The sequence below is a fragment of the Pristiophorus japonicus genome, chromosome 18 (genome assembly GCF_044704955.1).
Source record: "Pristiophorus japonicus isolate sPriJap1 chromosome 18, sPriJap1.hap1, whole genome shotgun sequence".
In the NCBI taxonomy this organism is placed as follows: Eukaryota; Metazoa; Chordata; class Chondrichthyes; family Pristiophoridae; genus Pristiophorus; species Pristiophorus japonicus.
In genome coordinates, this window is record NC_091994.1 from 42,753,107 (window position 1) to 42,776,528 (window position 23,422).

The 23,422-nt window shown below is 46.4% G+C and overlaps 1 protein-coding gene across 1 annotated transcript in view; it reads right to left on the reverse strand.

Moving 5' to 3' along the window:
• Positions 1-1,651: 1,651 nt before the first annotated feature.
• LOC139229223 (SH2 domain-containing adapter protein F-like) overlaps positions 1,652-23,422 on the reverse strand; it is a 296,149-nt gene continuing 274,378 nt past the window's right edge. Inside the window, exon 7 of the mRNA XM_070860883.1 lies at positions 1,652-2,607. Within this exon, the coding sequence (XP_070716984.1) occupies positions 2,421-2,607 (187 nt within the window). The 3' untranslated portion in view covers positions 1,652-2,420. The remainder of the gene's footprint in view (positions 2,608-23,422) is intronic.

Here is a 23,422-nt window from a genome sequence, read left to right on the forward strand (position 1 = left end):
TGAAGTGTCAGCCTGGGCTATGGGTTCAAATCTTGGAGTGGGGCTTGAACCCACAACCTCCGAAGTGAGTGCTACCCTTGAGACAAACTGACACCAGAATCCCCAGGCTCAGGATAACTTTCTGACATTCGTAATTTCTTCTTATGTGGCTTGGTGTCAAATGTATCTCATTGTCTTATAACACGGCTGTGAAGTGCCTTGGGACGTGTTACTACGTTAAAGGCACTATATAAATAAAAGTTGTTGTTGTTGTTGTTTCCATTGAATATAACCCAGATGGTTCTGGTAAAGGAATTGTGCAAATGAGCCAAACAGACCTGAAGTTCCCCGGGTTTGATCCCCGGTCTGTGCTGAGCTAACTATCCTGAGCCAGGGCAGAAGGCAGGTGTTCACGTTGATGTGTCAGAGCATGTGGGCTACATTGGGGTGGAATCAGCCAAGGTTTCTGATCGCTCTCCAGCGACCCCTGTGGGACACAGTGAGAGGACAAGACCAGGCTCAGCTGTGCTGGACCCGCATAGCTGCTGACACCCTTGCTCGACTAACTCCTCCACCTCAGCATCCAACAGTCTGGCTTCACACGGGAAGAGTGGCCACTGGGATGCGGTGCTGGAGGATGAATGGCAGATGGGGAACCATAGCCCAGGGGAGTCAGCACCTGGAGGACTGGAGAAAATTAACCGGAAAAATTGTAATTATATTTGTTCATTCCCACGTGGTAATATTTTATATTAAGCCCAGGAATATTCTGTGTCATTATTCTGTTGTGACAGCACAAACTCTCTGTTGTGCCTGATGTAATTACAAGTTGCTCATTTATCATGGCATTGTTAGTGGTGGGATTACTACAAATGGCTCTGTTAAAATCAGGTTATGACTTTGATGATGATGGAGTTGTGAGCAGATTACTGTCATCACAGTGTTGTTCAGGGAGTCTGTTTAAAGGATTCCTGCTTGAAATAAGCACAGACATTGAGTCAGGCGCTCTGCTAAATCTCAGCCATGTGACCTGTCTTAGTTTTGGGGTGTTTGATGTGCGAGATTGTGAGAGAGACACGCACGGGGAGAAACAGAGGCTGTAGAGCGTCAGGGGCAAGGAAGATAGCTGAAGGGAATGAGAGAGAGGGACAGGGAAGGAACAACAGACAAATAGTGGGAAGGAGAGACAGATAGACAAGACAGGCAAACAGTGAGGGAGATAGAGACAAAATGAAGGAGGGCGGGTGGTTGGACGGAAGGAGGTACAGAGGGTAGGAGAGGCAGATACAGACAGAACCAGATAGAAATGCACAGACAGACAGAGGGAGAGAGGTCGAAAAGACTAAATATGAAAGAACAATCATTGGTATGTGCCACCTATGGCCAGGCTGCAAAGATCAAATGGGACAAAAAAAAAACAGACTTTGTAACATTATGTCCTGAAACAGAATGAGATGTCTTCAAGTAATGATCTCGTTACTCACCATGATTGCAATCATTTCTTAAACCTCCGCACAGAACTCTGTGCTTGAAGCCTCCTCATTTGTGAATTATGCATTCAGACATTTCTTCCCAGCATATTTTATAAAAATTGTTAGATATTTACAGAAAATATTATTGAAAATAGAAAACACATATTACACTGGAAGCTCAAGACATTCCATGTCAACCCCCCCACCCCCCTTTCCCCTCCCAATACTTCAGTTGGTAATGACATCGTGCAGTGTGGTACTGAGTCACACAGACCAGGATGGTCCCAAGTTTGATCCCTGGCTTGTGCCAACATAGCTATGCTCAGTCAGAGTAGGACACGATAATTCACCTCAATGTCCATTGTGGCAGGAGCGGGGTGGAAGGGAAGGTCGATTAGGGATTCCCCCGTTCCAAATCACGAGCCACGGACCCCCACCCCGGTTGGAAAGTGCATGTGTGCTGGATGTCGGGCGAAGACATGATTGGGCTTGGCTGAGATGCCCTCGTGCTGAAACAGCCAGCCAACACTCAGTGACTCAGCTCGCACTTGGCCACGTGGGTGAAATCCTGGAGGATGTCAGGGGCCCATAGTATTAGATTCAGGAGGGGAGGGGTGGCGGACCACAGGAGAAATAAAATACATTCCGTATATTCCCAGTAAATGAGTGATTGAATCCTTACAAGTGAGTTCAACAACATTCATGATCCAATTCACCACAACCTTTGAAACAAAAGCCCAGGAAATGAGATATTCAACCGCTTTGGCCTGCAATTATATCGCAGCCCAGAAATGGAGCTCTACCCTGGAGAGCCTGTATCCAATCGAGCTACGGTCGCTGTATCACAAACCAGGTGGCTGAAATACTTGCTGACGTTCTATGTCCATTAAGATAAGTCTCCTTTTTCTTTCCCCCCGCAGACCGCATTCCTTTTTACTGCAGTGCTTCGGGCAGCTGCCTGAGCTCCAGTCACAGAGTCTGTACCGTCACAGGAAACAGCAGCGAGAGATGTTCAGCCCCTTTAATTGGCAGCTTGTGGTTTGTATAGTGGTTTATGACCTCTGGGATACTGTCAAACGGAGGGCTGTTCTGGCCGAGAATGTACTTGAAGTCTTTCGTTCTGCTGAACTTCATGTGCATGTATCCTTGGCTGCTTCTGCGGGGGGAGAGAGAGAGAGGTGAAAAAAAGGATGAAATACAATTATTTTGGTTGAACGTTAATTCAAGTGGTACAAAAAAAAACACAAATTAACTAACACACATTAAAGGGAACCTTGACAAATCAAATTCAATTAAAATGTTGTTCCCCGTTGAAATGATGCACTCGGGTCCCTCCGGTGCCCACTTCTCGCGGAAGGCCGCGAGCGTACCGGTGGACACCGCGTGCTCCATCTCCAGGGATACCCTGGGGCGAAAAGGATGCGATACAGGCTGCAATTGCGGGGGGGCGGGGGAGGTGGTTAGAATTAGCTCAACAAGAACAATCATCACCTTTGTCCCTTTCTCATTTTACAAGCTGAATTTAAATCCTGAGAGCATTACACAGACTTGTGTGCGATTTGTATTCACAACCATTTCCAGTGCACTTGCAACTGTGACTGAATTTGCCCCGAGTATATTACAGAACAGCACAAGTTGCACATGTAGCAGAGAGGTCAACAACCAGGGGGCATAGATTTAAAGTAATTGGTAGGAGGTTTAGAGGGGATTTGAGGGGAAATTTCTTCACTCAGAGGGTGATGGGGGTCTGGAACTCACTGCCTGAAAGGGTGGTAGAGGCAGAAACCCTCACCACATTTAAAAAGTACTTGGATGTGCACTTAGTGTTGTAACCTGCAGGGCTGCGGACCAAGAGCTGGAAAGTGGGATTAGGTTGGATAGTTCTTTGTCGGCCGGCGTGGACACGATAGGCCAAATGGCCTCCTACCATGCTGAAATTTCTATGATTCTATGAGCAAATACCATGCCTGGCCAAGAACCTCCCTGATTTTGTTGGGGGTTCATGTGAGCCAACAATGAATCACGGGCCCATGATTCTCCGGCCTGCACTTGCCGGGGCTGCTCCTCAAAAGCTGCAGCCGATGGCAGAACCAGCTCTCGTATTTCTGCTCGCTATCTGAGGGTTCAATCCCACCGTGGTCAGAGCCAAGGTAGCAGATCAGATATCATCATAGGCAGTCCCTCGGAATCAAGGAAGACTTGCTTCCACTCTTAAAATGAGTGGTTGAACAGTCCAATACGAGAACCACAGTCCCTGTCCCAGGTGGGACAGATAGTCATTGAGGGTAAAGGTGGGTGGGACAGGTTTGCCGCACGCTCTTTCCGCTGTCTGTGCTTGTTTTCTGCATGCTCTCGGTGATGAGACGCGAGGTGCTCAGCGCCCTCCCGGATGCACTTCCTCCACTTAGGGCGGTCTTTGGCCAGGGACTCCCCGGTGTCAGTGGGGATGTTGCACTCTTTCAGGGAGGCTTTGAGGGTGTCTCTGTATCGTTTCCTCTGCCCACCTTTGGCTTGTTTGCCGTGAAGGAGTTCCGAGTAAGCGCTTGCTTTGGGAGTCTGGCATGCAAACTATGTGGCCTGCCCAGCAGAGCTGATCAAGTGTGGTCAGTGCTTTAATGCTGGGGATGTTGGCCTGGTCGAGGAGGCTAATGTTGGTGATTTGTAGGATCTTGCGGAGACATTATTGGTGGTATTTCTCCAGCGATTTGAGGTGTCTACTGTATATGGTCCATGTCTCTGACCCGTACAGGAGGTCGGGTATTACTACAGCCCTGTAGTCAGATAAACGGGACGTCAGCATGAACTGTAGCTCACGGTTCCAAAATGCTATCACTGACATCTAAGAAAACCAGCTCCCAGGGAGGGCTACAGTGCCTCAGGCAGAATCACAGGGGTGTCATCTCCCCCAGCAATATAAAGGGGATATAAAACACAAACACAGTGCAACAGCCTCAGGTCAATGCCCAAACGTTTGATTGCTTTGCAGTCACATGACTATTCTGTTAACTCTTCCAATGCTGGTAACTCAGAAGTCCCCCTTTGAACACATGAATGAATTGAGGTGTGTTCTTGCCCCCTTTGTTACGGGCAGGTTCAGCAGCTTGTTGGGAGCCCTGTTTCACACAGTAACAACTCATCCGACATGTCCCTGGTCACCTCTAGAGTACAACCATACCATTCACTAGTCATCGGGCGTTTTGGTTGGCTATGGAGTCAAATGGATAGCGGGAGAAGACGACGGAAAATGAGTGAAAGCTTTTTTTTTATAAAAAGAGAAATCAGGTCCTGAAAAAAAAATGATGCCATTTAATTGTGTAGCTAGGGTTCTCACTCCTGATTGGCAGGCAGTGACCGAACACCTGCTGGAAAGTGCACTTGTGTGGACGTGAGGTGGGGGTCAAGATCGGGCTCCATTTGGACACCACTTCGTTCAGTAGCCTCCCAACCCAACACTCACTTTAACTCTGGGCGATGGACTAAAATGGGCGAAATCAAATTGGCCGCCTGATTGATGATAACGGAAAAGAAAATCGAGCAGGGTGTATAATGGGTGGCTTGATTGATAGCGTCCATTTTGGCCCATTGCCCAGAGTTAGAATTACCCCCAACTGTCTCAGCTCACACATGAAGAATGGCTGCCTGGATAGGCTGTTGGTTGCTGTGTGACCAGACCTGAGCTCGAGTCTCCGTTGGTGGATCTAGTACCACCTCTGCCCATAGGTGACTAAGTAAAACAAAATTGTGAGTTAAATCAAATGTGCCCAATAGTGTTTCCTCACTGGCAATTAGAATGGGAATTTAAATCATCAATAGTGCTAACTAATCTCGTATGAACGTTGGACTTCATTGTAATTGAATTTCAGTCACAAGCGATCAATCCTAAAGTTCTGTTATCATTAGACCCTTTATCATTGTTAAGGCCGGAGCAACATTCAGCCAGATTCAAAGCTTTACTGTACAGCCTACAATTATGCATTCTATTGGTCAGGGGTTTCCATAGCAACAGTCCTGTCTTCCCTCAGCCATATTGTGGGTGCTATCCAATGTCATCGCCTGGGCGGTAATCTGGCGTAGCAAATTGCCCGTTCACTGTAGAAGCCAGCCGATTGTTATCCCACTGATTTCAATGGCGACTCAATGCAAGTAGCTCAGTTTAGAATCTCTTGAACATGATGATGGGTTTCCACAAGTGTCAGACACCTGGCTGACCAAAAGCAATTGTTTCTGCTGCCTTCCTGCTGCCATCATTCATTTTAGAGGTTTGCAAAATTGCCATTTGCTTTCTTGAAAACTAGTCACACAGGTCTTTTCTGTGAATCAAACCATGAACCCCTGAAGATTGACACGGTCAATGGGCGGCTTGTTTGATACCGTCCATTTTATACACTAACAAAAACAGAAAAACACTCAGCAGGCCAGGCAGTGTCCGTGGTGAGAGAAACAGAGTTAATGTTTCAGGTCGATGACCCTTCGTCACAATGTCAGTTTCTGTCATGTTTTCTCTACGTATGATGGCTTAGAACATAAGAACATAAGAAATAGGAGCAGGAGCAGGCCAATAAGATCATGGCTGATCTGATCTTAGCCTCAATTCCACTTCCCTGCCTGTTCCCCATAACCCTTAATTCCCTTATCATTCAAAAATCTCTGAGGGGCTTCCACTCTTTCCACCCTTGGTGATAGACTGCACTGTGGACAATGGGCCACTTCAGTTGGGTTTCTCAATAAAAATATTTCAATTCTAGAGAATTCTGATTGCTTCCCCATTCACTTTCTGGGAAAAAAAGACTCCCCTACCATTCAAAAACAGGGGGGCTATAATTGAGCTCAGTATTCCTGGGCAACAGAGGTGTAAAATCAGTCAGGGTTCCCATTCCTGAGCAGTATCTGGTAACCCCTGCAGCACAAGAGTTTGCAGGTTAGGTGAGGACACGACTGGGAATGGAAATTATCTGCTCCATGATCAGATAGCCAGCTAGTGCTCACTGTCCTGGCTCACACTTCAAGAATGGGCACTTGGGTGACCTACCAGAGGGAGGCTATCAGCTCTGCAACTGCAGCCTCGCACGAGGGTTCAGGCAAAGGGGAATGAAATTGGTGGAAAGGAAGGAAATGAAGCCTAATTAAAACGTTACCACTTTGGGAATGAAATGGATATTTATAGAATCTATAATTAAGCACCACAACTTGTGTCTCATTCAGAGAGGGCTCAGAGGAAGTCTGAAGGGATTAGTAACAAGCAGGGATTTGGAGGTACATTTCAAATGAATCTGTTAAAGCCTGCCTAATCAGCACAAAGAGAATGTAGTGGGAGTAGATTAAACTTTTGGTACATGGACTTAGTCAATTGGAAGATATATTCCAATCCAGCACGCTTCCAATTATTTGAGATTTTAGAACCTGGGGAATTGACTCTTAATTATCAGAGAAAATACACAGATTTTAAATTTTAAATGTGCATGAGGTGAACCAAAACGATGAAGGGTTTTGATAGGATGAAGAGGGAAAGACTATTTTCTCTGGTTGGTGGTGGGGGTTGGGTCATCAGTTTAATATTATAACTGAGAGTGAGCAAAAGTTTTTTTTAATTTGTTCCGGGATGTGGGTGTCGCCGGAAGGGCTAGTATTTATTGCCCATCCCGAATTGCCCTTGAGAAGGTGGTGGTGAGCTGCCTTCTTGAACTGCTGCAGTCCGTGTGGTGAAAGTACTCCCACAGTGCTGTTAGGGAGGGAGTTCCAGGATTTTGACCCAGCGAAGGAACGCCGATATATTTCCAAGTCAGGATGGTATATGACTTGGAGGGGAACTTGGAGGTGATGGTGTTCCCATGTGCCTGCTGCCCTTGTCCTTCTAGGTGATAGAGGTCACAGATTTGGGAGGTGCTGCTGAAGAAACCTTGGCGAGTTGCTGCAGTGCATCTTGTAGATGGTACACACTGCAGCCACGGTGGAGGGAGTGAATGTTGAAGGTGGTGGATGGGGTGCCAATCAAGTGGGCTGCTTTGTCCTGGATGTTGTCAAGCTTCTTGAGTGTTGTTGGAGCTGCACTCATCCAGGCAAGTGCAGAGTATTCCATCACACATCTGACTTGTGCCTTGTAGATGGTGGAAAGGCTTTGGGGGAGTCGAGAGGTGAGATACTCATCGCAGAATACCCAGCCTCTGACTTGCTTTTGTTGCCACAGTACTTATTTGGCTGGTCCAGTTAAGTTTCTTTACACAAAGAGTTGAGACAGAGGTTATTACATTTTTTAAGGGAAAGGCGGATGAATATTTGAAATAGAGGAAGATACAAGACTCTGGGGAGAGAGAGAGCAGGATGATGGGAATAGTTTGGGTCGTTCTAGCCAAGAACCAGTGCAGACAGGATGGGCCAAATAACTTTCTGTCCTGTTACTTTCTTTCTTCATATCAGCCATAGCTCAGTTAGTAGCACTCTTGCCTCTGAGCCTGTTAGTTATGGGTTCAGGTCCCACTCCCGAGAGTTGAGGGAGGGAATGCTGCACTGTCAGAGGTGCCGTCTTTCGGATGTGACATTAAACCGAAGCCCCATCCGCCCTCTCAGATGGAAGTAAAGTATCCCACGGCGCTATTTCAATGAAGAGCCAGGGAGTTCTCCCTGGTGTCCTGCCAATATTTATCCCTCAACCAACATCACTTAAACAGATTATCTGGTTGTTTATATAATTTCTATTTGTGAGAGCTGGCTGAGTGCAAATTGTCTACCCCGTTTCCTACATTAGACTACACTTCATAAGTATTTAATTGGCTGTAAAGTGCTTTGGGACGTTCTGCGGTTGTGAAAGGTGCTATAGAAATGCAAGTTCTTTATTTCTTCTAACCGTCTATAGTCTATGGGTCAATAGTCAACAGTCAATAGTGTATTGGATAGAAAACTGGGGAAACTGAAGGATGTACGGAAAGTCGGGATTGTTGGGAGTCAGAGAGCACGGAACAGTGTGTAAATCTACCTCATGCTGGTTCATGGACCATTTATATATTTGCTATCCAGCATAAAACAAAATCAAATAGTTACTGGAAATTAAAGCTAACTCGCTCACTTGTTTATAAACCTTCCACATTGCATTGGAGGGTAATCATTTAAATTCGAACACTAATCTCCCTGAATGGCCTAATGGGCAAATGCACAGCCTGTTTGGGGTATGAAGACTCTCTGGTTGTGAGCTAGCTGATCTCAGCAGTGGTTGGGAGTGTTATAATGATTTAAGTATACTGAATTAGCAAGAGGGAATAGAAATATCAGCCAGGGCTCCTGACTGCTCTGTGCCAATGCCTGCTGAAAAGTGCGTGTGAGGGCAGGGTTAGTCAGTAATACCCCGACACTTAAGTGCCGAAATTGGCCACCGCTGGAAATGTGGCGCACCTACCTGTTTCGAGTGCTTTTACTGGCGCGGTTAATGCGGTGACCTCTTGAGTGCAATTCTGCTCTTTAGCTTTTTATTTTCAGCGGGCAGGAAGTCGGTCATAATGGGGGCGGAAGTGCGGTGGTGAGCGGAAGTTCGCACACGAGTGGGGCGGAAGTGGGCGGCGGGCGGAGTGTCCGCCGCTCTCACTCATCAGCGTAGCGCTAATGACGTCATTACGGTGCCGCATCACCACGTCTCTCCCTTTCACTTATAGGGGAGGTCGGTGCGATTCTTTAAGTTAGGTCCACTGGGCCACCAGGGAGGGTTTCGGCCGGGCCAGCGGCATGGCGCGCAAGAGGCACCTGTTGGCGGCCCAGCCGAATCTGTGGGCATAATTGTCGGCGCGACATGGCAGTCGGCCGATCAAAAAAAAAGATGGCAGCCGCGGCAGTGCGTACTCCCCTTTAAGGGCAGCCGCACCGCCATTTTGCAAGTACTCGAAGCACAGTGCACTGACAGAAAAAGCTGCCGGTCGTGGGGGGAACATTGATGGTGCGCTCTCTGATGACGCACTTAGGATGGATCGACAGCAGCGGAACGGTAGTGGGAGGAGCGGGTCGCTGCTGGGATACCACAGGAGTGGAATTTTCAAAATGGCGGCCATTCCACGAAAAATTGGCGGCCATTGCACTCCGCAGCGTGGCCGCCGTAATATGCCTTAGGGGAAGGGCAATTTTGGCCCTTATTGTCCAGGCTCCACACAGAGAAATGGACTCAGATTTATCTCTTTGCAAAAGGTGAGGTATACATTGGATCCACTGTTTAGTTATGCGCATTCTCCAACAGTTTTAACCTGCTGGCCAGAAATTGAATGACTTGAATGAGTATGTGTAAAATGGACTGTTCAAAGCCAAATTTATGACAGTCGCTCCAAGCTATTCTGAATCATTCAACTACATAATGTCCAGGGATAACATTCTTAGTATCAGCTTTCCTCAGCCGTTTTTTTCTTAAATGGGTTTGTTATGGTTTCCAAAAGGTTATTACTCAACCGATGTGCAATCCTGTTGCTGTCGACAGCTCAATCATGAATTCACTGCTCATTTAACACTTGTTAACCATGGTCCATAAAAGGGCCATGCTGGGAATGCTTTCGAAAGACTGCAACATGGGGATTTAATCCAGAGGGGTTTCTTCACTCCAAGTTGGGAAAATGAAAACAGACGTTGATCGATTTTGTCCGCACAAACAATACAGAAGAATATAAATTGTCGATATGCAGGAGAGTAAAAATGCATTTTTAAAAACATGACTCTATCTTGGCAGAAAAAGGTCATGCATGATATGAATCTGAAATTTGTCGCTCTCTATACTTGCTCTGCGCATTTTTAACTTTAGTTTAAAATTAAGAAATCTAAACTCCATTTTCCATGGAACCTTGTCTTACTAGTAGTTACAGAACCAGGTGTCAAACAGAGCACTGTCACACATGCCAACTATCTACGTTTGGCACAGCCAGTCAGTGTTCTGGGGACCCTGACTGCATTCATGGAATACAATCAGCACAGGGGAGGCCGAGAAAGAACAGCATTTGGGGGTACGAGGAAAGCATGTCCCAGATATCTGCAGAAAATAAATCTTGTGCTTCCAATACTCTCTTCTGCCTTTTATGTACTTGAAGTGAAGGCTTAGAGGACACTAAAAATATCCCAACAGTGGATAGTCAAGGGGCTATATGGGGGGGAGGAACTTAACACAATCACAATCACTAAGGAGGTGGTACTCAGTAAGATAATGGGACTAAAGGCAGATAAATACCCTGGACCTGATGGCTTGCATCCTAGGATCTTAAGAGAAGTAGCGGCAGGGATAGTGGATGCACTCGTTGTAATGTACCAAAATTCCCTGGATTCTGGGGAGGTCCCAGCAGATTGGAAAACTTATTAAAAAAAGGAGGCAGACAAAAAGCAGGAAACTATAGCCTCACATCCGTAGTTGGGAAAATGTTGGAGTCCGTTATTAAAGAAGCAGTAGCAGGACATTTGGAAAAACATAATTTGGTCAGGCAGAGTCAGCATGGATTTATGAAGGGGAAGTCATGTTTGACAAACTTGCTGGAATTCTTTGAGAATGCAACAAACAAGGTGGATAAAGGGGAACCAGTATATTTGGACTTCCAGAAGGCATTTGACAAGGTGCCACATAAAAGGTTACTGCACAAGATAAAAGATCACAGGGTTGGGGGCAATATATTAGCATAGATAGAGGATTGGCTAACTAACAGAAAACAGAGAGTCGGCATAAATGGTTCATTCTCGGGTTGGCAATCAGTAACTAGTGGGGTGTCGCAGGGATCAGTGCTGGGACCCCAACTACTTACAATCTATATTAACGGCTTGGAAGAAGGGACCGAGTGTAACGTAGACAAGTTTGTTGACGATACAAAGATGGGAGGAAAAACAATGTGTGAGGAGGACACAAAAAACCTGCAAAAGGAAATAGACAGGCTAAGTGAGTGGGCAAAAATTTGTCAGATGGAGTATAATGTTGGAAAGTGTGAGGTTATGCAATTAGGCAGAAAAAAAATCAAAGAGCAAGTCATTATTTAAATTGAGAAAAATTGCAAAGTGCTGCAGTACAGTGGGATCTGGGGGTCCTGGTGCATGAAACACAAAAGGTAGGTACAGCAAGTGATCTGGAAGGCCAATGGAATCTTGGCCTTTATTGCAAAGAGGATGGAGTATAAAAGCAGGGAAGTCTTGCTACTGTTATACAGGGTATTGGTGAGGCCACACCTGGAGTACTGCATTCAGTTTTGGTTTCCATATTTAAGAATTATATACTTGCATTGGAGGCAGTTCAGAGAAGGTTCACTAGGTTGATTCCGAAGGTGAGGGGGTTGACTTATGAGGAAAGGTTGAGTAGGTTGGGCCTCTACTCATTGGAATTCAGAAGAATGAGAGGTGATCTTATCGAAATTATGAGGAGGCTTGACAAGGTGGATGCAGAGAGGATGTTTCCACTGATAGGGGAGACTAGAACTAGGGGGCATAATCTTAGAATAAGGGGCAGCCCATTTAAAACTGAGATGAAGAGGGATTTCTTCTCTCAGAGGGTTGTAAATCTGTGGAATTCGCTGCCTGAGAGAGCTGTGGAAGCTGAGTCATTGAATAAATTTAATACAGAAATAGAGAGTTTCTTAAACGATAAGGGGATAAGATGTTATGGGGAGCGGGCGGGGAAGTGGAGCTGAGTCCATGATCAGGTCAGCCATGATCTTATTGAATGGCGGAGCAGGCTTGAGGGGCTGTATGGCCTACTCCTGCTCCTATTTCTTATGTTCTTATGTAACGTTGGGTATACTGACAGACCCACAGCTTACACGACAATTCCGTTCCCCACAGCACTTCCAATGTAATTATTTCTTTTTACTTTGCCTAGGATTTTATTCAAGGATTTGTTTTGACCTATTAGCATTTTTGGCTCTGTTGTTCAGCTTTTGCTAGCTCTCGGAGCTGCCGTCTTTTGGATGAGACGTTAAACCGAGGCCCCGTCTGCTTTCTCAGATGGATGCAAAAGATCCCATGGCACTATTTCTAAGAAGAGTTTGCCCCAGTGTTCTGGCCAATATTCATGCCTCAAACCGACACACAAAAGAACTCCAGATTATCTGGTCATTATCAGATTACTGTTTGTTGGAGCTTGCTGTGCACGATTGGGATGCTGCATTGCCTACATTACAACAGTGACTACACTTCAAAAAAAGATACTTCATTGGCTTTGGGATGCCCTGAGGTTGAGAATGGTGCTATATAAATGCAAGTCTTTCTTCCAGGTTGGCATTTATGCCATACGTACCAGGAAGGCCTCAGTCTGATCCCTGGTCAGTGCTGAATGGATGGTTCCCAGTTGGGAACATGGCAGGAATATTACAATTGCCCTCAGTGAGGTAGCAGGGCCACCATTGCTCATGGAACAGCAATCAGTGGAAATCAGTAAGGAAAAAAAATTAAAAACAGAAGTGTGTGCTCCCCAGTGATCTGAATACTGGCCTTGCAGACAGCAGAACCTCGAATACCTTTGCAGCACCAAACTTGCCTCACACGAGAAGAATAGCTCTTTGGGTGGGGGACTAAAGGGCTGCCGATACCTGTGGCTCCTACACCCCAGCAAAGAACGATGGATGGGGAGGTGGGAAGTGGTACTGCAGTCTTTTATTTCCCAGGTGCAACAACAGCATCCTCGAAGTGAAGTTACCAACAACAAATGAGCCAGAGGGAAAATAAACATTGTGGAGCCATTAATCGTGCTGTTGACACAAGGTACTGACTGTATCTGGATACAGGGGCATTGGGGCAGAATTAACGCCAAATGCTGGCATGCAGCTGACTCATTGCGCACCACCACAATTTAGCATCTAATTAGATTCTACACAGTCCCCCTTGTGTACACTTTCAATCATTAACTCTTCAATAAAGATACACAAAACATCAACACCCTCTCGACTTCCTTCCTTTCCCTTACTCATATCCTGATTAGATGCATTAGAGAGGCGCTGAAATGTGATTATTACCCTCAAGGGGGATGGAGGGATTGAGAGATGTGCTGAGAAGGGATTAATTTGTCAAAAAGGGACGGGCTAGTTGCACTCAATATTTTGATGTTTTTCTGCTCCCCTCTCTTGAGCACACTTTCTCTTACTGAAGACCAATTCAAGGGATATTGCACAGCCAGGCCTGGTCACCTGCTCACCCGATCTAGTCCTCAGCTAACATCTAGAAATCATACGTCCCAGCAAGGGTTACCTGATAGACATCATGAGCAAGGACCCTGGCTTATCTTGTTCCTTTCATAAGAACATAAGAAACAGGAGCAGGGGTAGGCCATACGGCCCCTCGAGCCTGCTCCGCCATTTAATACGACCATGCCTGATCCGATCATGGACTCAGATCCACTTCCCTGCCTGCTCCCCATAACCCCTTAATTCCCTTATCGTTTAAGAAATTGTCTACTTCTGTCTAAAATTTATTCAATGTCCCAGGTTCCACAGATCTCTCAGGCAGCAAATTCCACAGATTTACAACCCTCTGGGAGAAGAAATTTCTCCTCATCTCAGTGTTAAATGGGCGGCCCCTTATTCTAAGATTATGCCCTCTAGTTCTAGTCTCTCCTATCAGTGGAAACATCCTCGCTGCATCCACCTTGTCAAGCCCCCTCATAATCTTATACATTTCGATAAGATCACCTCTCATTCTTCTGAATTCCAATGAGTAGAGGCCCAACCTACTCAACCTTTCCTCATAAGTCAACCTCCTCATCTCTGGAATCAATCTCGTGAACCTTCTCTGAACTGCCTCCAAAGCAAGTATATCCTTTCGTAAATATGGAAACTAAAACTGCACACAGTATTCCAGGTGTGGTCTCACCAATACCCTGTATAACAGTAGCAAGACTTCCCTGCTTTTATACTCCATCCCCTTTGCAATGAAGGCCAAGATTCCATTGGCCTTCCTGATCACTTGCTGTATCTGCATACTAACCTTTTGCGTTTCATGCACAAGTACCTCAGGTACTGCTGTACTGCAGCACTTTGCAATCTTTCTCCATTTAAATAATAAGTTTCTCTTTGATTTTTTTTCTGTCAAAGTGCATGACCTTGCACGTTCCAACATTATACTCCATCCGCCAAATTTTTGCCCACTCACTTAGCCTGTCTATGTCTTTTTGCAGATTTTTTGTGTCCTTACACATTGCTTTTCCTTCCATCTTTGTATCGTCAGCAAACTTGGCTACGTTACACTCTGTCCCTTCATCCAAGTCGTTAATAAAGATTGTGAATAGTTGGGGTCCAAGCACTGATCTCTGTGACACCCCTCTAGTTACTGGTTGCCAACCCGAGAATGAACCATTTATCCCGACTCTCTGTTTTCTGTTAGTTAGCCAATCCTCTATCCATGCTAATATATTACCCCCAAGCCCATGAACTTTTATCTTGTGCAGTAATGTTTATGTGGCACCTTGTCAAATGTCTTCTGGAAGTCCAAATACACCACATCCACTGGTTCCCCTTTATCCACCCTGTTCATTACATTCTCAAAGAATTCCAGCAAATTTGTCAAACATGACTTCCCCTTCATAAATCCATGCTTACTCTGCCTGACCAAATTTTGCTTTTTCAAATGTCTTGCTACTGCTTCTTTAATAATAGACTCCAACATTTTCCCAACCACAGATGTTAGGCTAACTGGTCTATAGTTTCCTGCTTTTTGTCTGCCTCCATTTTTAAATAGAGGCGTTACATTTGCAGTTTTCCAATCTGCTGGGACCTCCCCAGAATCCAGGGAATTTTGGTAAATAACAATCAATGTATCTACAATCCCTGCCGCTACTTCTATTAAGACCCTAGGATGCAAGCCATCACGTCCAGGGGATTTATCTGCCGTTATCTTACTGAGTACCACTGCCTTAGTGATTGTGATTGTGTTAAGTTCCTCCCCACTATAGGCCCTTGATTATCCATTGTTGGAATATTGTTAGTGTCCTCGACCGTAAAGACTGATACAAAATATTTGTTCAGAGTTTCTGCCATCTCCATGTTCCCCATTACTAATTCCCCGGTCTCGTCCTCTAAGGGACCAACATTTACTTTAGCCACCCTTTTCCTTTTTATATACCTATAGAAACTCTTGCTATCTGTTTTTATATTTCTTGCTAGTTTACTTTCATAGTCAATCTTCCCTTTCTTAATCATTTTTTTAGTCATTCTTTGCTGGCTTTTAAAAGCTTTCCAATCTTCTGTCCTCCCACTAGTTTGGCCACTTTGTATGCCCTTGTTTTTAATTGGATACCGTCGTTTATGTCTTTAGTTAGCCACAGATGGCTATCTTTCCTCTTACATCCTTTCCTCCTCACTGGAATATATTTTTCTTGAGAGTTGTGAAATATCTCCTTAAATGTACACTACTGTTCATCAACCATCCTACACTTTAATCTATTTTCCCAGTTCACTTTAGCCAACTCTGCCCTCATACCTTCATAGTCTCCTTTATTTAAGCTTAATATGCTGGTTAGAGATCCAACTTTCTCACCCTCCATCTGAATTTGAAATTCAATCATGCTATGATCACTCATTCCAAGAGGATCCTTTACTAGAAGTTTGTTTATTAATCCTGTCTCATTACACAGGACCAGATCTAAGATAGCCTGCCCCCTGGTTGGTTCCGTTACTTACTGCTCAAGGAACCCGTCCCTTATGCACTCTATGAACTCTTCCTCAAGGCTACCCTGACCAATTTGATTTGTCCAATCAATATGGAGGTTAAAATCACCCATGATTATTGCTGTTCCCTTTTTACAAGTCCCCACTATTTCCTGGTTTATGCAGCATGCCTAAAGCTGAGAGCAGCCAACAGCACAACCGGGTATATAGCTATAAAAAATATTTACGATGGTGGGGTGGGGTGGGAGCTGGGGGGGGGTGCTGTGGGGTGAGAAAAAGCTGTTTGACCGATTGGGATGGTTGGAGGCGAGATGTCATGTGAAGAAACCGCCAAGGATATGTCCAACCAGATTTGACAACCCGACTGGAAGGCCATTCCAGCTGTTTAGTCCTCAGGGAAACTTGGGCCTGAAACACGTTGCATAGTGTCTCCATGAGCCACTTTGCATGGTAACGGTGCTGTAAGAAGTCCAAGATATCCAACAGGAGGTGCTTCTACATTTTACAGTTGGATCATCGGCCGGCTACGTTTACATTGGTCAAACTGGCTTTGCACGATTCGAGCTACAGGATTGCCAAGTGTAAAAGTGCTGAAGGTAGGGGGTGGGGAGGAGAGTTCGATATTGGCAGAAATTCAAACCCATTTCTTTCAATTGGATCCTTCCATTGCTTCTGCCCTCGCAATAATGACACCATCTGCTGCTTTTCTGAGGCCTGGCTGTTATTACAGTGGGAATGATGCCAAATGTCGGCTTTAAGAATGAACAAGATAAACGCGTTGAAAAACAACAGGCTGCTTGCACTCCCTCATGAAGGCCGGAGATACTTGGACAAGGCACCAGAGTGACTGGAGCCCATGGAACGGACGTTCCAGTTTGAGTCAAGGGCAGGGAGGGGAGCGATGGGAGTAACTTGGCAACACAAAAAAAAAGGAGTTGCTGCACATTACTCAAACGCATGCAGTAAACTAGTTAAAAGAATTCCCCTAAGAAAGGCCCAGCATTTATGTCAGCAGCAGACAGAAGAGAGCTGATTCGGAGGCATGTGCTATTAGCAGCTTCATGTAATATACATGCACTGGAGTTCTAGAAGGCTTTAATCATCGCGATCAACAACAGTGGAACAGATAGATCTCCACGTTCGTGCTTTTCATGTGGGCATCCTCCGTAAACCCGAGCGGTGACTGGTGAAAGCTACACTGAATCAGCAGGTCTGCAGAACATCATGTAGCAGGAAGCTATACAGGTGCAACGTCCCGAATCCGGAATTCCGGAAACGGAGGATTGGAAGATAGGCGGGTGGCGAGGTCCAAAATCCAGCAAAACCCCAAATCTGTCATGGATTCAGTCTGCGGCAAGGTCCAAAGTCCGGCAAAACCCAAAATCCAACACGGATTCGGTCTGCGGCGAGGTCCAAAGTCCGGCAAAACCCAAAATCCGGCACGGATTCGGTCCCGAGGATTCCAGATTTCAGACTATTGATTTTCTTGTCTGAAATCCGGAAAAACACAAAAACCGGTACAGACTCAGTCCCGAGGATTCCAGATTTCAGATGTCGTATCTGTATTGGATTTTTAGTTACTATTTCCTCCAGAGGGGACATACAACCATAATCCATTGGCCTGACGGGTACACGCACTGCCAGGTATAGCACTAAGGGAATAATTTATCGAGCAATTTATCATATCCTCGGGACATCAAAAAGCGCTTTACAAATTGATTACTTTTGAGTTGTGTAGGCAAAAACTATCATAAAAATCTTCCTGGAGTGAAATTTTGACACATGTGATGAAGTAATTATAATATCTATTTTGACTTTAGCAATTCTGGAAGGACACAGGCTGATGTTAATCACTTAGTGTGAAAGGAAACGTGGGGAAAATGTCCGAACTCTCTGTGGGCTATCAATGATACTCGTTTCTTCGATTTTTAAGTCCTCCAGTTTTCTCTTTTCCTTCCTGGAGGTGATAACACTTGCTGGGATTTGATATCCATAGCTGCCACTCATCCTCACCCAGCTTGCCGACGTGCCCACTCTGCCTGTGTGTGCCTCAACTCATCCGTGCACTCAGGGCCACAGAGCAGGGTGGGCCACTGTTGCAAGTACCTTGATGTCCGCTTCCCGAATGGAGCCACACCAAAGCGGGGAAGAGGGGAAAGGAACGCTGTCCCTTGGCAGAGGGTGAGATAATTGGAGCAGAGAGTAGTGGCTGGGTGGTCCCTAGCTAGGCTTGCCAACTGTGCAGGATTGTCCAGGAATTGACGATTAATCTCCAGGAGTTAAACCCAAGAGAAAATCGATGGAGGCATTAAAAAGATTGTGGTTTTCTTAATTTTCTTTGAACACTTTTCTTTATTAGTCACAAAGGTATTGGACATGCGGGAAAAAAAGTGTTTGATTGACAGTCAAGAATCGTACAACGGGTAATGAAGAGTCCATTCGCTTTCCAATTGACTTGGAAGGGCAGGGCCACTGCGCGTGTGGACATGTTGGGTGACCAATGGTGGGAGCGGGGTGCTTGGAAGGAGGAGGTCATGTGATGACATCTCCAGGAATATGTCCAGCCAGAGTTGGTAACCTTAACCCTGGCATCTCCTGGTAGTTGTGCTGCATGTAACACCAACAGCGGCCTGGGCCAGGCTGATCCCACCACCACGCCCCCACCACCACCCCCCCGCCCAGCCCCCCGCCCAACACCCGTTCTCTCAGCTGCCAGATTAAGGCCAGGTAGCTGAAGAAAAAAATAGGGAGCGGACACAATGATGTTAACACAACTTACCCTGTTTAAGCGGTGGATGGTGAAACCAATCACCATCTGCTGTGATCCCTGTGGGCTCCACTGGTCACTGACATTCAGATTGGTGCTGGATACAACTTGCACTTAGTTCCTAGACTGACCCTAGAGAAGCGGCAACTGAAAAAGTGCATCTGCCAGAAAAGAGTGAAGTGTGGGAGAGATACACAATAGCATTGACACTTCCTGGAGTCTTTCGGATGAGACGTTAAAACGAGGCCCTATCTGCTCTCTCAGGTGGATGTAAAAGATCCCGTGGCACTATTTAGAAGAACAGGGGAGTTATCCCCGGTGTCCTGGCCAATATTTATCCCTCAATAAGCATCACTAAAACAAATTAGCTGGTCATTTATTTCATTGCTCTTTGTGGGACTTTGTTGTGTGCAAATTATTTCCTACATTACAACAATGGCTACACTTCATAAGTGCTTCATTGGCTGTGAAGTGTTTTGGGATGTCCTGAGGTCATAAAAGATGCAATATAAATGCAAGTGCTTTCTTTATAGGGATAAAAACTGAACAGTGCACAGACTGTGCAGGGGTTAAAGAGGTGTGAAGAACTGCCCGAAATAGGCGCCCCAATTAATATGTTATACATGGTGCCATTATAATTGATTCAAATGGTGATGATGTAAGCTCTTCACAAAAATAAATTAAATGTTTTTTATTATGAAGCACTGAAGAGCAACTTTTCCGCTAAGCTGCGCAGCTGTGCTGTCTGGAGATCCCACGCAGGCCGCTCACCAGCTTTACAATGGAAAAAATCGCACATGTGTGTAAACTTGAACGGGTTAATAAACTAAATAAACTAAAGGGCCTGCGCATCAAACAAAAAAGACAGAGGGCATTGTTGAAGAGGCCAATTTACAAACATTTAAACCCATTCTAAGTGTATTGCACTTGGCTGCTTGTAAATTTAAAGGGCTTTCACACACGTAACATGATTCCTGTAACCCATGGACAGCATTAGCATATAGCCGCGTAGAGGCTTTGAAGATCTGCTGAAATAAAAATGGAGCACCAGTAAACATAAAGGCTGCCTCCAAAGGCCGAAGGTGTCCTGCCAACTGCTCAGTGTTCAGTGTGCCCGTACAGGGCAATGTTCAGTGTGTCTGGACAGGGCAGTGTTCAGTGTGTCTGGACAGGGCAGTGTTCAGTGTGTCCGTATAGGGCAGTGTTCAGTGTGCCCGTACAGGGCAATGTTCAGTGTGTCCGTGCAGGGCAATGTTCAGTGTGTCCGTACAGGGCAATGTTCAGTGTGTCCGTACAGGGCAATGTTCAGTGTGTCTGTACAGGGCAGTGTTCAGTGTGTCCGTACAGGGCAGTGTTCAGTGTGTCCGTACAGGGCAATGTTCAGTGTGTCCGTACAGGGCAATGTTCAGTGTGTCCATACAGGGCAATGTTCAGTGTGTCCGTACAGGGCAGTGTTCAGTGTGTCCGTACAGGGCAATGTTCAGTGTGTCCGTACAGGGCAATGTTCAGTGTGTCCATACAGGGCAATGTTCAGTGTGCCCGTACAGGGCAATGTTCAGTGTGTCCGTGCAGGGCAATGTTCAGTGTGTCCGTACAGGGCAATGTTCAGTGTGTCCGTACAGGGCAGTGTTCAGTGTGTCTGTACAGGGCAGTGTTCAGTGTGTCCGTACAGGGCAATGTTCAGTGTGTCCGTACAGGGCAATGTTCAGTGTGTCCATACAGGGCAATGTTCAGTGTGTCCATACAGGGCAATGTTCAGTGTGCCCGTACAGGGCAGTGTTCAGTGTGTCCGTACAGGGCAATGTTCAGTTTGTCCATACAGGGCAGTGTTCAGTGTGTCCGTACAGGGCAACGTTCAGTGTGTCCGTACAGGGCAGTGTTCAGTGTATCCGTACAGGGCAGTTCAGTGTGTCCGTACAGGGCAATGTTCAGTGTGTCCGTACAGGGCAATGTTCAGTGTGTCCCTACAATTCAATGTTCAGTGTGTCCCTACAGTTCAATGTTCAGTGTGTCCATACAGGGCAGTGTTCAGTGTGTCTGTACAGGGCAATGTTCAGTGTGTTCGTACAGGGCAATGTTCAGTGTGTCCGTACAGGGCAGTGTTCAGTGTGACCGTACAGGGCAATGTTCAGTGTGTCCGTACAGGGCAACGTTCAGTGTGTCCGTACAGGGCAATGTTCAGTGTGTCCGTACAGGGCAATGTTCAGTGTGTCCGTACAGGGCAATGTTCAGTGTGTCCGTACAGGGCAGTGTTCAGTGTGTCCGTACAGGGCAGTGTTCAGTGTGTCCGTACAGGGCAGTGTTCAGTGTGTCCGTACAGGGCAATGTTCAGTGTGTCCGTACAGGGCAATGTTCAGTGTGTCCATACAGGGCAATGTTCAGTGTGTCCGTACAGGGCAGTGTTCAGTGTGTCCGTACAGGGCAATGTTCAGTGTGTCCGTACAGGGCAACGTTCAGTGTGCCCGTACAGTGCAGTGTTCAGTGTGTCCGTACAGGGCAATGTTCAGTTTGTCCGTACAGGGCAACGTTCAGTGTGTCCGTACAGGGCAGTGTTCAGTGTGTCCGTACAGGGCAACGTTCAGTGTGTCCGTACAGGGCAGTGTTCAGTGCGTCCATACAGGGCAGTGTTCAGTGTATCCGTACAGGGCAGTGTTCAGTGTGTCCGTACAGGGCAATGTTCAGTGTGTCCGTACAGGGCAACGTTCAGTGTGTCCGTACAGGGCAATGTTCAGTGTGTCCGTACAGGGCAATGTTCAGTGTGTCCGTACAGGGCAATGTTCAGTGTGTCCGTACAGGGCAGTGTTCAGTGTGTCCGTACAGGGCAATGTTCAGTGTGTCCATACAGGGCAATGTTCAGTGTGTCCGTACAGGGCAGTGTTCAGTGTGTCCGTACAGGGCAGTGTTCAGTGCGTCCATACAGGGCAGTGTTCAGTGTATCCGTACAGGGCAGTGTTCAGTGTGTCCGTACAGGGCAATGTTCAGTGTGTCCGTACAGGGCAATGTTCAGTGTGTCCGTACAGGGCAATGTTCAGTGTGTCCGTACAGGGCAGTGTTCAGTGTGTCCGTACAGGGCAATGTTCAGTGTGTCCATACAGGGCAATGTTCAGTGTGTCCGTACAGGGCAGTGTTCAGTGTGTCCGTACAGGGCAGTGTTCAGTGTATCCGTACAGGGCAGTGTTCAGTGTGTCCGTACAGGGCAGTGTTCAGTGTGTCCGTACAGGGCAGTGTTCAGTGTGTCCGTACAGGGCAGTGTTCAGTGTGTCCGTACAGGGCAACATTCAGTGTGTCCGTACAGGGCAACGTTCAGTGTGTCCGTACAGGGCAACGTTCAGTGTGTCCGTACAGGGCAATGTTCAGTGTGTCCGTACAGGGCAATGTTCAGTGTGTCCGTACAGGGCAGTGTTCAGTGTGTCCATACAGGGCAATGTTCAGTGTGCCCGTACAGGGCAGTGTTCGGTGTGTCCGTACAGGGCAGTGTTCAGTGTGTCCATACAGGGCAATGTTCAGTGTGTCCATACAGGGAAATGTTCAGTGTGCCCGTACAGGGCAATGTTCAGTGTGTCCGTACAGGGCAGAGTTCAGTGTGTCCATACAGGGCAGTGTTCAGTTTGTACGTACAGGACAGTGGTTCAACACGTGTGGTGTCAATGGAACTTTCCAGCTCTTGAAGAAGGTCCAGGATCCAGGACTGGAGTCATGAACCTCGAACTCTCCATCAACTCGCATACTACGTGAGTATGCGATAAGGGAATCATACAGTAAGTACAGCACCCCGTGAACATTGCAACATTGCACTGAAAGCAGCCGTGTAACCTAAGTGAGGTGGTAACGGCCGTGGCTGAGTTGGTTGAATTCTTGCAATATATATCCCTCAATCAACATAACAAAAACAGATTATCTGGTCATTATCACAGTGCTGTTTGTGGGAACTTGCTGTGCGTAAATTGGCTGCCACGTTTCCCACATGACAACAGTGGCTACACTGCAAAAGTATGTTGGCTGTAAAGCACTTTGGGACATCCTGAGGTTGTGAAAGGTACTGTAAAAATGCATTATTATGCATACTACATGAGTATGCGATAAGGGAATCATACAGTAAGTACAGCACATGGAACATCAGCAGCTAATCGTGCCAGCCATTAGGGCCACAATTCTGCTTTGGCTCTGGGGCAGCATTCTCCATATAGCCCGGTACTGTGGTGCTCACATGGTTAATCAATAACCCTCCCCGACATCAGGGAGAACACACTACAACAACAGCAACAACATACAACCTTTAACGTAGTACCAACGTCTCGAGGTGCAACACAGGAAGGTAATCAGATTTGACACTGCGCCGCGTAAAGAGATATTAGGACAGGTGACCAATTGTTTGGTCAAAGAGGTAGGTTTTAAGGAGCGACTTAAAGAAGGAGAGAGGGAGGAAGAAAAGCAGAGAGGTTTAGAGAGGGAACTGCATGGCTTAGGGACCAGGCAGCTGAAGGCACGGCCACCAATGGTGCAGTGCTGAAAATTAGGGATGCTCAGGAGGCCAGAATTGGAGAAGTGCTGAGGTCTTGGAGAGTTTTAGGGTTGGCGGGTGGTTACAGAGATCGGGCGGGATGAGGCCATGGAGGCAT